Here is a 12514-nt window from a genome sequence, read left to right on the forward strand (position 1 = left end):
AAGCGCTCATGGACTTTGACACTCCTCCTGTTGCGTCATTTTGGCTCCTACCCACACCGTGCGAAGAGGGCATCATAGAGCTTGTCACTTCCCCCTCATAGCGTCATTCTGGCTCCATGCACACACCATGCAAAAAAATCTTGAGTAACCTTATTATTTGGATTCCTATGGTTTTTCTCATATGTACAAGATCTTAGCAAAAGGCCTATTTGGTGCCACACTATGCCTTGCTTGCACAGTGGGATAGGGAGTAGTTTTAGAATCTCACTATCCCAACCCTCATGTTGTGTGGGTCATTTTTGGAACACCAATTTGGTGCCACACTATGCCTTGCTTGCACAACAGGATAGGGGTTAGTTTTAGAATCTCATTACCCCAATCATGACGTGTGGGTTATTTGCATTCGCAGATTCACCTTTCTTGCTTACTATAGATCTCTTTTTATATACATATCTATTAAGCATATTGGACCCAAGCATAGTCACAAAATTACTCAATTTTATTTTACAATATATAATACTCGTGACTTTTAAAAGCTATATTATTTGAAGCTTTTGAAATCACAGATGAGTCCGAAATGCCCAAAAACTCCGGAAATGATTGGCTATATGCCTCGTTCTGACACTTGGAGAGGTCGATATGCCCCCCCACGGCCCACTCGCTCAGGGAGAGGGCTTTAGTGTATATTAGCCAGCATTTATGATGTGGCCATGTGATAGGTACACTCACACCAAAAAGTTTGGCAGCTAACATTGACTTGTATTCATGGAGATTGTGGAATTTGACCGCAAACATTTGCTTACTATCTACAACTACTTTCTTGCATGTTTTATTCATAAGCCACTTCATAAACCCCTATGCAAAATTTTACAAACCTATTCATGTGATGCCTTCTGCAACTGTTATCTGTTGGATGGCTTTTTTTGATGATTGTGTGCGTGTAATATGCACATATTCGATGATTTGTAAAATATTAGAATAAAAATGAAATGATAAACCAGGGATGGACAATGCAGTAATAGTCACCACACTAAACGAAGCCTCAAATTCAAAATTAGGACACAAAACTAATGTTTCATTTTCCTTTCTGTATGGAAATTTAAATGGAAATATCATTTTTTGAATCTCATTGACAAGAACTGCTGAATTGTGATTATTATTCATGGAAATACATGTATCCAAAAATTGGCTAGGTTAGTGAAAAATTAGTTTCCAAGGGTGTTCAAGAGTTACAAGGTGACAAACCATGGGAGGACAAAGATTATAAGAGTGTCCTTGGTTCTAAGTGTTGTGCTCAATGTGCCAAGTTGATATCGTGAGGAGGCGAACAAGGTGCAGTGCCAACAATGAGAAATGTATTCGTATAGATAGACCCTTTTGGCAATGCATAAGCAGAGCAATATGAATACCTACAAAGCCCTTTGGCAATCAACACTTGCAACACATATTTTTTGTGAGACACTTACATTAGCATGACTATAGTACAATTAAAGAATTCAACTATAAAATAGCACCTCATGCAGAGATTTTCATCCGCCTCAATGCAATGTATGCAAGAATGCGATAGCCAATAACCATGATCACCAAGGCAAGCACCGACTGTTCCAATCCACCTGTCAGCTTTGTCTTTATTCTGTTGCTATATTGGATGTGTAGAAGGATCTTATAAGTGTGAGCTTGGAAGGAAATGTACTTGATCCATCCGATGAACATAGGGATGTGCTACAAATAAGCAAAACAGACCAACAACAAGATTAGCTTTTTCCTTTATTTGGCATACAAAGGTGGTTTCTCTTGGTCCCCCACAAACTGCTCACAATATATAATCCTCTTACTAAATAATGTACTTATATAAGTTTTTACAAAACAAATTACCAAAATTCCTTGAAATTTGTGGAAATTCCCAAAATACCCTTTCAAAAATCACCAATATACTAGAATTTATGGAGAAACGATCTTCTCATAAAGAATTGCAAAAACAACAAAGTCTTTAGAGTAAGGGGATTATGGGAGTTTTGGAGAAATCGAAGGGCATTTGGGGATTTCTGGCTAAATTTGAGGGATATATATTGGGAATTTCCACAAGTTTTAGGGGTATTTTGGTAAGTTTTCTTAGTTTTTACCATAAATATGAAATTCCAAATTATATAGAGTGAGGTAGGAATAACTTACTTGCACAAAGTATCCTCCAGCTAACATGAAGGCCAACACAAAAACTGATGCATATGTAGAAGCTTTTTGAGCATCCATCACTGCTGCCCCGATACAAAATCCGACTCCCTAATATAAAAACAAAAAGTTAAATCTATGTTAACCAATCTCCAATGTCTTTTTCTCTGTGAAATGCTCTTTAAATCCTTCAAAAAGGGAAACAAACAATTTTTACTCCTAAATTTATTTTATCCAATGTAACTAGCTCATCTCTTATTTCAAACAAAAAAGTTGCCTAAAAACAACATAGCTTTAAAAATCCAATTTCATCATGCATTTTGCGCAAATATATGTATTACTTTTGGAGAATAAAGACCAACCCATGAGCGCATGTATCCCTCATTGAATGTCTATTAAAAATTAGCAAATCTTTTTTTGCAAAACTCATATACTGTGAGTACTTAATTATTATTTCCTTTTTGAAAAAAATATTAACAAGTCTTATGAAAGAGTTGTAAGTTATATATATTAATAGTTAGAAAAAAATACCAAAATGCCCCCAAACTTTTTGGAAATTCTCAGATATCCCTCAAAATTTAGCCACAAACTCCAAGAATGTTATTTGAAATTTTTTTGGCAAAATACTAAAACATGTAAAAATCTTTGAAGACATTATGTTTTAAAGATGATCACAGGGCAGTTGGTTCTCCATCTTCGACACATAATGGAACTAGGGTTTTTGATTACACGGTGGGCCTTTAATATGATAGTTCTCTATTATGCACAACATTGCCCTGCCAAACCTGGTCGACCAAAATCATTTCTACTTGCATGCAACTCTGATTATAAGACTGATCTTGTTTTAAACCTCGGGGGGTTCACTATATGTAAACCCTCAACATTGTATGCATTCAAGGCCTAGCTGAAAGCTTATAGATGTAGTTTTTTCATGAATATAACACAAGCTTTTCTAGTTCAATCTATGTAGGTTCCCTTTGATCGGTACCCTTTTGTATGTTAAAAGATGTATGAAAAATGGGGATAAATAACCCCTTTAATTGAAATAGAGGATGTGGTGTACCCTTATGTATGAAAAATGGGGCCAAATAACCAATTTCAAAGGTACTTCTGTGTACTTTATATCTTGTCTCATTTAAAAGTTAGCAATCTTAGGGTGGGTTCAGACTAGGCGGCGGAAGAAAAAAGCAAAGGGGCGTTCTTCCTCCATGGCAAAATTTAATTGGTTGGAGTTGAGCCACTCTTCTGCAGGGCCCTCCATTTTTCTTTCGACACCCCCCGCCCCCCCTCTCGGAAGAGTTGATGGCCTCTCTCAGCCCCCCTCACTTTTTCACTTTTCCTCCACACTGTTCACACTAGGCGGCGGCACATTTAGGAAACCTTGTTTCTTCCGTCGGTTCAATCTGAACCCAGCCTTAGGCACAACCACTTCATGATACATTATATAAAACAGATAATATAGACAACAATTTTCAACTAATTATTGATTTTTAAACTTGGTGTACTAATAAAAGTGACTAACCTGGGAGGCAACAACATCGAGACAGACTGCGAGCGTGGTGTAAATAAATGCTAGGAATGAGTGACGGAGATTAGTCATGAAATAGAGGATGAGAACAAAAGTGACAGCCAAAAAAAGCTCAATTGGCAGATCACTCAATGTGCGGGCCATGAAGTACGCGCTAAGGCGGTACATGTCTGTGGCTCTCTCCTTTGCTAGAATGGGCCTTTCCAATGGAAAGGTAAAAATAGCAGTGAATAAAGGAAAGTAGCCCCAAAACACTCCCATAAAAAATAAGAGTCCTTCCTGCATGACACAAATTTAGCATCCTTGCAAAGTAAGTTCTTTTAAGCCAGTAAATTACTAGGATTACAAAAACATTGAGATTTATATATGTACTGTTGATTTAATACCACCCTTGTTATTCAATGTTCCAAATTGTAGAATTTTGTCTTCTTGATGAAAACATCATCACATAAAAAGTTTTGGACAAATTCTCACAATAAATTCCCACACTGTGACTTACCTCAACATCATGAACTTCTGCGAGGGAGGCACTACATACCTAACTAGGTACAGTCCCCTGCCCCCAATTGTACCTAGCTAGGTATGCGGTGCCTCTCAAGCAGAAGCTCATGATGTTATGCATTGTATGAAAAACATTGAAAGACACTATGTTTTTCCTACATTAGAAAATTTCTAAATCTTCTTCTTAGGTATGCGGTGCCTCTCAAGCAGAAGCTCATGATGTTATGCATTGTATGAAAAACATTGAAAGACACTTCGTTTTTCCTACATTAGAAAATTTCTAAATCTTCTTCTTAGGTATGCGGTGCTTCTCAAGCAGAAGCTCATGATGTTATGCATTGTATGAAAAACATTGAAAGAACTTCGTTTTCCTACATGATAAAATTTTTAAATCTTCCTGGGTTACAATTAAAAACAATGGTTACCTGATCTAGTATATTGTCTGGTTTAGAACGCCACCACAGGCACCCTGCTAACAATGCCGATGAGACCATTTGAAGAACCCTCATCCAACTAAAGTACTCATGTCTCCTTTCCTTAAATCCACGAATAAACAGGATTATAAATTGATCCCACCATGACGTTGCCCATTGCCGCTTCTCAGATACTACAGCTTGCAGCTCTTTGAGATTTTGATGTAGTTTTTGATTTTGCAGTGACTTTGTTCTATCCCAAGTGGAAATTTGTTGCTCACAACAATCTACCAAATACTGCAATAAAATTCAATAATCTACTTAGGGTTATTATAATGGAAAATTATGTGTGAAACTATTAGGTGAATTTAGGGCAGCATTTGACATATATATTAATTCTGAGCTTGAACCAAATATAATCACCTTTTTCACATCCTTGGCCAACAGTGTCATCGGACTAGCTTGAGTGGAATTGTGCTTTTCAGAGATTGGTTGCAATTTTTTTTGTTCTATATTGGGGGGCAAAGACATGTCACTAGTGTTTCCACTACACAAGTCAAGTAGAAAATCAGCAGGGTTCATAGGAATACGTGGTATAAAGCCTATAGAGTCAAAATATGTGAGTGCGCCCCTCGCTTTCCCGAAATAGGTGGGGTAGCCTTCTGAGAGCAAGATCAACTTATCAAACATGTGGAATGCTCGACTAGATGGCTGATGAATGGTGGCCATGACTGCACGTCCTTGCTGAAAATTTGGATAATGCAAATTCCATTATATGTAATCAAACATGGGCCTTTCAAACCTCAAGACCTATTTTTATGGACACACACACACACACACACACACACACACACACACAGAGTGGAGTTGGTGACACCAGAGGCACCGCATACCTAGCTAGGTACGATTGGGTATATACATACATACATATACATATACATATATACACAAATGCAGATACTTTTATACAAATACATATATACATACACATATACAGATACATGTATACACATGGACATACGCGTATAGATGTGTGCGCTTACAAGTGTGTGTGTGTGCACGCACACACGTGCGTGGTAGTTCACATGGAAGGAAATGTGGTTACTTTTTTCAAAGAACTTACATGAGCAAGGTTTTGGAGGAGTCTTATGATGCGAAGAGCAGTGGTGGAATCCAAGCCAGAGGTGGGCTCATCTAGAAAAAGTAATGAGGGGTTAACAAGGATTTCTTGGCCAATACATACGCGCTTCCTCTCGCCACCGGAAACACCACGTAAAAATTGGTTGCCAATAATTGTGTCTGCACACCTGACCAGCCCAAGTTGTGCCAACACTGCTCGAGCTCTCTCCACTTTTTTCTCCCTTGAAAACCCATTTGGTAGCCTAAGCAATGCTGAGAATATCAAAGTCTCCATTACCGTCAAATGTGGAAACAACACATCATCTTGTGTTACAAACCCTATCCTGCAATACAAAGGCAGTTATCCTCAATATTATTTTTATACTAAGAATGATTAGGTTATGCGTAAGCAAAATTCTTTGAAAACGGTTGTGTGTTTGGGAGTTAGTTCTCTAATTTGGTTGCTTTCCACCATAAAAACTCTTTGTTTTCAAGAAATTGTGAGTTGATTCATCGGTTTAATGATGCAAAAAGAAAAAAGGAGGGGGGGGGGGGGGGGGGGGGGGGGGGGGGGGGGGGGGCGCGGTTCCCCATCGTTTATAAACACCATGGGTGAAAGTCATGGGATCTACGGCAAAAATTGAATCCACCGTTGATTCCCATCTCCACCATGCAAAAAAGTAGCCTCTCTGTCGGTCGCGTTGCGACTTGAGCCCTCCACCTCTCGCACTGGAGACGTGTACCCTATCCAATCCACCTATCGCGTCACGTTGAATGCATAGCGACGTGTTAGCTTTAGATTCTAGCCCCCCCCCCCCCCCCCCCCCCCCCCCTGCGTTGATCCGGCAGTCTAAAGATCCCTGCCCCGTCAAAAAACGCCCCTATCGTACATCCCACGACCCACACCACGTGTCACTTATAAACGAGAGAGGGGGGCGCGGGGGGGGGGGGGGGGGGGGGGGGGGGACAATGTGGCAGTAGTCAGAGAGGTGAAAGGAGAAAATAAGACCTCTGCCCCTCCAAAAAAACGCCCCTGCCGTAGATCCCACGACCCATACCCCGTGTCACTTATAAATGGGGGGGAGACAATGGCACAGTAGTCAAAGAGGTGAAAGGAAAAAAAAAGGCTTGAGTCACAAGGAGAGAGAGTTTTTCAGGTCAAAAGCTAGCGGGACCAAATAATTGTGTTTTCACCATAAAATTTTGTATGATTTTTGTTTATGTGTCAGAAGGAGTTTTTCTACTTGTTCATTCAGAAGGTGTAAATGCGTGATCTAATTCTACATAGCACGTATGTCGTGAGAGTGTTGTTAAGTGAGCCAAAACATTAGAAAGAGTGCATTTTCCTATGCATGTGTGTGTGTGTGTGTGTGTGTGTGTGTGTGTGTGTGTGTGTGAGAGAGAGAGAGAGAGAGAGAGAGAGAGAGAGAGAGACCTTCTCTTCAAGTTTTTGGTATAAGGAACATTATTATAGAGGATGGAGCCTGAGACCCACTGAGGGTTGGTCCGCCGACCACCGAGAAGATTGAGCAGTGTGGTCTTGCCACTACCAGAAGGACCCATCATAGCTAGCATTTCCCCTGCCCCCACAGAGCCAGTGATGCCATGCAATATTTCCTTCTCCACTCCTCCATTTCCCCACGAACATCCCCACTTGGTTGGTTTTTGGATTACCACTTTATACTTGACATCCTCAAACTGCAATAACAAGTTCAATGACAATTTATTCCGCCACATCATGTAAAGATAATGATGTTGAAGGAGCTCAAGGGCAAGTTTCATAAGCACGAAACATCTCGGACTTCAAGTTCACAAACAAAAATCTAGCTATACGATGTCTACTAGGACATGAATGCATAAAATACTACTCTAAGAGCTCCTCCAAAAACTTAAATCTTTATTAAAGGTACAACATTATTAGAAGGTTCCTCCAAAAAATTATTTTATCAAAAGAAAAGGCACTTCTTATCATGTGTTACAACAAATACATATACATACATACGTAAATATACATATACACATAAATATACAGACATATATATATCTACTAACATAATACATATACATACATACATAAATATACATAGACATATATATATCTACTAACATAATATGGCGGAGTACATAAACCTTTACACGTGTCTCTGTCTGCGAGATGTAGGCTAAACGCCAAGTGAGATGAAGGGGAGTGGAAGAGAGAGAGAGAGAGAGGCCGCCGAAGACGACCGACAATACTCGTATATATATATATGTGTGTATATGTATCTTTGTGTGTGTGTGTGTGTGTGTGTGTGTGTGTGATTTGTCATGAAAGAGCTTTTAAAGCTAGCCTAGTTTGATGGCCTAGCCATTATAGGAGCCCTATTCCGATGATATAGGCATCTCAAATGAGTCCCCCTCCATTGATCACTCCAAAGAGGACTCATTTGTGTGTTCAAGGACAAGACTCAAGAGCCCTAACATCACAAAAATGCCAAGTGAACATAGTTGCTCCTTCCTTCATGGGAGAGTCAACAACATTTGAGCTTACAACCTACAGATTGTGAAGCACTAGCTTTTCCGTTACAGTAACTCAGTTAGGTGGGAACTCTCCTTTTTTCTTTTTCTTTTTGCAATCTAATGCTTCACATCAACTAGTTTTATGGGACTGTGGCCACACACCGACACCCACATGCTGCAAGGATTGAAACATAGCATGCACGCTTTAAACCCCTTGCCTTTATTGTTAAGCTAGTTAGGTGGGAATGCTTAATGCAATGTGCATACTATGTGCAAATCATTGCTAGAACGTAGTGTAGAATCTAAAAATAGTTTTATGTGATTGTGCCCACACATCGACACCCACATGCTGCAAGGATTGAAACATAGCATGCGCGCTTAAACCCCTTGCCTTTATTGTTAAGCTAGTTAGGCAGGAATGCTTAATGCAATGTGCATACTATGTGCAAATCATTGTTAGAACATAGTGTAGAATCTAAAGAGCGATACATGTTCATATCATTTATGAGTATGTATACAGCTTTGCAAGTTGTCTAAAGGTAGCGTCAAATGCAAACATATGATACCAAAATCAAGGAGGGAAATTGTGCTTTTGTTCTTGTTTCTAACAACTTGTAATCTTTGACCTAGGTCATTCTCTAGAGATGCTAGGAGATCTACAAGTTGGAGCTATGAAAAGCTCCACTTGATGACTATATGACTCTCACTTCTTTGTTGTGAGCGCTATGTTGTCCAAAGGCTCATGTGGAGTTGAAAGAAAATAGACAATCACCTTCCTTTAGAGCATGGAGATGCTCTTGTTGTTGTTGTGTGTAGTTGCGTATGTGTTTGAGAGAGAAAGAGATAAGAAGAGAAAGTTTAGCATCGTAGGCACAATCCTAAGAGACTCAGACATCTACTTGATAGTGTTGTTGTTATCATGTGTGTGTCTGCACTTGAGAGAGAGAGAGAGAGAGAGAGAGAGAGAGAGAGAGAGAGAGAGAGAGAGAGAGATATTGAAGGTCCATGGAATAACCAAATACCGGTAGATCATACATAGGGTGGCAGGCTTGTGCCATGCATGGCATTCAATAGGCCCCAAAAGGACTTGTTAAGGTGTTTAGCATGGGGAGTTTCTAGCATTTAGTGGTTTGATAGAACCAACTAAAACATACATCGAGATGCAATTTGCCAAATTCTAAAGGAAAGCTACCCAAGTAGGTCCCCAAAACGTTGTTTTTAAGGAAACCCATTAATTAGTTTTGGGGGGGAAGAAAGGAAAAGGGAAGGTGAGGAGAAAGAAACGGGGGGGGGGGGGGGGGGGGGGGAGGGGACGGGGGGTTTATTGTTTTTTTTTAATGCTTAAGGGGACCCCAAAGGGCAACGTAGACATATAGCCTAGTGGTTAAGCTTCAACCTTATTCTCCTACCTGACGAGGTCAAATCCTACCCATTAGGAATGGTTTTAAGTCGTCAGTGCATTGGACATGTTAATTGGAGATGCTAAAACATCTTGGGAAGATTCTATGTAATGAAAAGTGAAAGTAGAGTGTCTTATAGGGAACAATAATTATGCTTAATGCCCACATTTGTAGCCAGTGGGGTTTATATCGGATAAAGACCTAGGTAAACAAAGATTGTCCTAAAAGTAATTTAAACCATGGTCTAGGCCTTCATTAGCATAGGTTTAGATGGGCAATTGCATTTTTGACATGCTAAAAGATGCCACATAGGAGAAGAGAGTAAGGGCTACAAATATGTTTGAAGGTTGTGGCCTATAGAAGGCCTGAGAAAAGCATTGAACTTTTATTTATACTATTATAAAAGGGGGAGGGATCCCCCCCCTCGCGAGATGTGGCGCGAGCTGCTTGATCCAACATGTGTGTCCTGCAAATCCCTGGCTACATTGAGAGAGAGAGAGAGAGAGAGAGAGAGAGAGAGAGAGAGAGAGAGAGGGGCAGGCCAGACTAGTGAGGATAAAGCTGGCGAAATAGTGCCACATGGAAACTCAATGATGACAAACCTTTTGCAATCATATGTTGCCCAAGAAGAAGTGATTATTAAGCAATATCTTTGGTATATGTAGGCAATAGTGAGAGCTACTTGACATGTTTTTTCATGTTTCTATAAAAAGGGACAGTGAGTAGTGGGCCACACACTCTTTCTCATGATGTTCTTATGTAGGCCATAATGACCTTTCACCAAGTTTTAGCTTGGATATCTATGGCCTCATTTGTGAGGCATTTAAAAGGCTCCTTGTTTAGAAAGCCCGCTCAAAGCTCTTCATCTTATTGCCTGACATTAGACGGCAACAAACGGGTGTGCTATTGGAAACAAACCCAAATAGAACCTATCGTTTTGTAACGAATAAGATGCAGCCATGCAAAGCATAGTTATTAGTAAGATGTAACTATGCCAAAATTGGCATAGTTACAAAAGGCCTTGCATTAGTTGCAAGTGGAACGTGTAACCATTCATGAGACATAATTATTTCAATAAGTGATTGACAACCATACATCACGTGGCCACTACTTGGGAGGGGCCTTATTATAAGGACGATACCGAGTTGGGACTCGGGACCAGACAGAGTCTAGCACTTTTGGACAACACGAAAGAATACAAAAGGACCGGAAGAATACAAAAAAGCACACCTGGAGATAAATGCTTTCAGGAGGGTTCATATCTTTGCCCATTTCTAAGTCCATATATTCATCCAAATAGCTTTCATCAGCAGGAGGCGGCCTTGCTCTGGGAGCGCTTTCCCCTGTTTGCACACACAACTTCAAAATGAGTAGCTTGAGGCGTGTGTGTGCACGCGTGCGTGCTTGTGCGCCCTCGTACTTGCGCTCGCAAAGGGCAGCCCTAGCTTGAGCCCTCATAGCAAGCTTGTTAATCCCACAGAGTGGGATACATATGTGTGTAGTTATTTAGATTGCCATTACCATAAGTTACAGATTCTCACCCCCATCTCCATAGTAAAGTTCACCCTCTGGGACCTGCACATTCCCCGCAAGCGAGAATGGAACATGGAGCGGGCTTGCATTCGACCTCCGGATCTCGTCGTAGAACCCCGCATTCATGTCATGCATATGCGGTGCTTGCAACTCATCTGCATCGCTGAGGCGGCCACTCGCCTTGCGTGTTCCAGGTAGCCCAAGCCCCTTCATCATCATGGAAAAAGATTTGCGAGGAGGTTCACCAACATCGGCGCCTGCTGGGGTTGTTCTTGGCGTAATTGGGCCGCCGCCTCTTGTCGGAGTTCCCCCATAGCTGGGGTACTCATCGATGGATCTCCGCTCTTCGATCCAGCAGTAGTTGTGATCGAGGTAGGCATGGTTGTTGTAGTGGTTGGTGGTGGGAGACCGAGACCGGTCGGGGGTGGGCATGCCTCTCGATCCTGCATTCATATTCATATATCTCTCTTTCCAGCTATTTGTTGAAGAAGCCAGCTTCTGTCAGGCTATTTTCTGTTGTACATGAATGGCTAGCTGTGTTTATGGTATCAGAAGTGCAAGAAGGAATAAAAAACAGAGAGAGAGAGAGAGAGAGAGAGAGAGAGAGAGAGAGAGAGAGCTATAGTAGAAGGTGAGATCTTACTAGGGGCTTCAATAAAGGAGGGGAAGAAGCTTCACTGGCTGGCAAACTGGCTTTTGAGTGATGATAGAGTTAAATACAGGTGGTGTATGTGTGTGTGTGTGTGTGTGTGAGAGAGAGAGAGAGAGAGAGAGAGAGAGGTGTGTGAGAGCAATCATGGACAAAGCAGTTCAGCTTTTCTCCTTTCCAGAAGATGTGCAAGCGCTCTTGAGCTTTTGGAATAAACTTACTGGGTTCTCTCTCCTCTCTCTGTCTCTCTCTCTCTCTCTGCTCACACACACACACATACACACATGCCTCTCTCTCTCTCTCTCTCTCTCTCTCTCTCTCTCTCCATCCAACACTTGCTCACACACAGTGAATTGCCCACTTTACTAACATTCTTTGCATCACGTGTACAAGGACTCACACTACATTCCTTTTGTCAAGATCGCACTAAGAAGACCTAACACTGTGCTGCCACGCTCCCCATGTCGGCTTCACCTTCCCAACTGTAGTAGTTAGCACACATGCTCCTCCTCCTCCTCTCCCTCTCTCTCTCTCTCTCTCTCTCTCTCAAATGTCTTCTTATCCCCACAGTATACTCCTCGATTTCAACCAACATGATTTTCACACTCTTGTCAACTTTAAGCAAAATCTCTCTCTCTCTCTCTCTCTCTGTGTCAAATCTCTAGTAGATACGTGAGGTCGTTTTGCGATGCCACTATTGGAC

The 12514-nt window shown here is 41.1% G+C and overlaps 1 protein-coding gene across 3 annotated transcripts; it reads right to left on the bottom strand.

The window, feature by feature from the left end:
* Positions 1–1129: 1129 nt before the first annotated feature.
* LOC147429511 (ABC transporter G family member 22-like) lies at positions 1130–12303 on the bottom strand. 3 transcript variants are annotated; one of them, XM_086495782.1, is made up of 10 exons: positions 11171–12296; positions 10860–10972; positions 7166–7428; positions 5735–6074; positions 5035–5355; positions 4624–4908; positions 3692–3976; positions 2173–2280; positions 1515–1722; positions 1130–1409 (listed from the first exon to the last, which is right to left on the bottom strand). In XM_086495782.1, exons 1-9 carry the CDS (start codon positions 11619–11621, stop codon positions 1516–1518), a joined length of 2373 nt encoding a protein of 790 aa, XP_086351908.1. In that variant the 5' UTR covers positions 11622–12296; the 3' UTR covers positions 1130–1409; position 1515. The 3 variants fall into 3 exon arrangements, with proteins under 3 accessions (XP_086351908.1, XP_086351907.1, XP_086351909.1); XM_086495781.1 differs by having other exon boundaries at positions 1130–1722; positions 11171–12295; XM_086495783.1 differs by lacking the exon at positions 5035–5355 and having other exon boundaries at positions 1130–1722; positions 11171–12303.
* Between the last annotated feature and the right edge of the window lie 211 nt (positions 12304–12514).

The sequence above is a fragment of the Adiantum capillus-veneris genome, chromosome 22, assembly GCF_014529385.1.
Source record: "Adiantum capillus-veneris isolate H3 chromosome 22, ASM1452938v2, whole genome shotgun sequence".
Classification (NCBI taxonomy): Eukaryota; Viridiplantae; Streptophyta; class Polypodiopsida; order Polypodiales; family Pteridaceae; genus Adiantum; species Adiantum capillus-veneris.

What these genes read in the sequence shown, in the direction of transcription:
- LOC147429511 (XM_086495782.1), bottom strand. Translation starts at nt 11,621, where the DNA reads ATGAATATGAATGCAGGATCGAGAGGCATGCCCACCCCCGACCGGTCT. An exon ending in ACTTTACTATGGAGATGGGG is followed by an intron (nt 10,973 to 11,170) that starts GTGAGAATCTGT and finishes GTGTGCAAACAG; the next exon opens with GGGAAAGCGCTCCCAGAGCA. An exon ending in CAGACAATATACTAGATCAG is followed by an intron (nt 3,977 to 4,623) that starts GTAACCATTGTT and finishes TGTGTCATGCAG; the next exon opens with GAAGGACTCTTATTTTTTAT.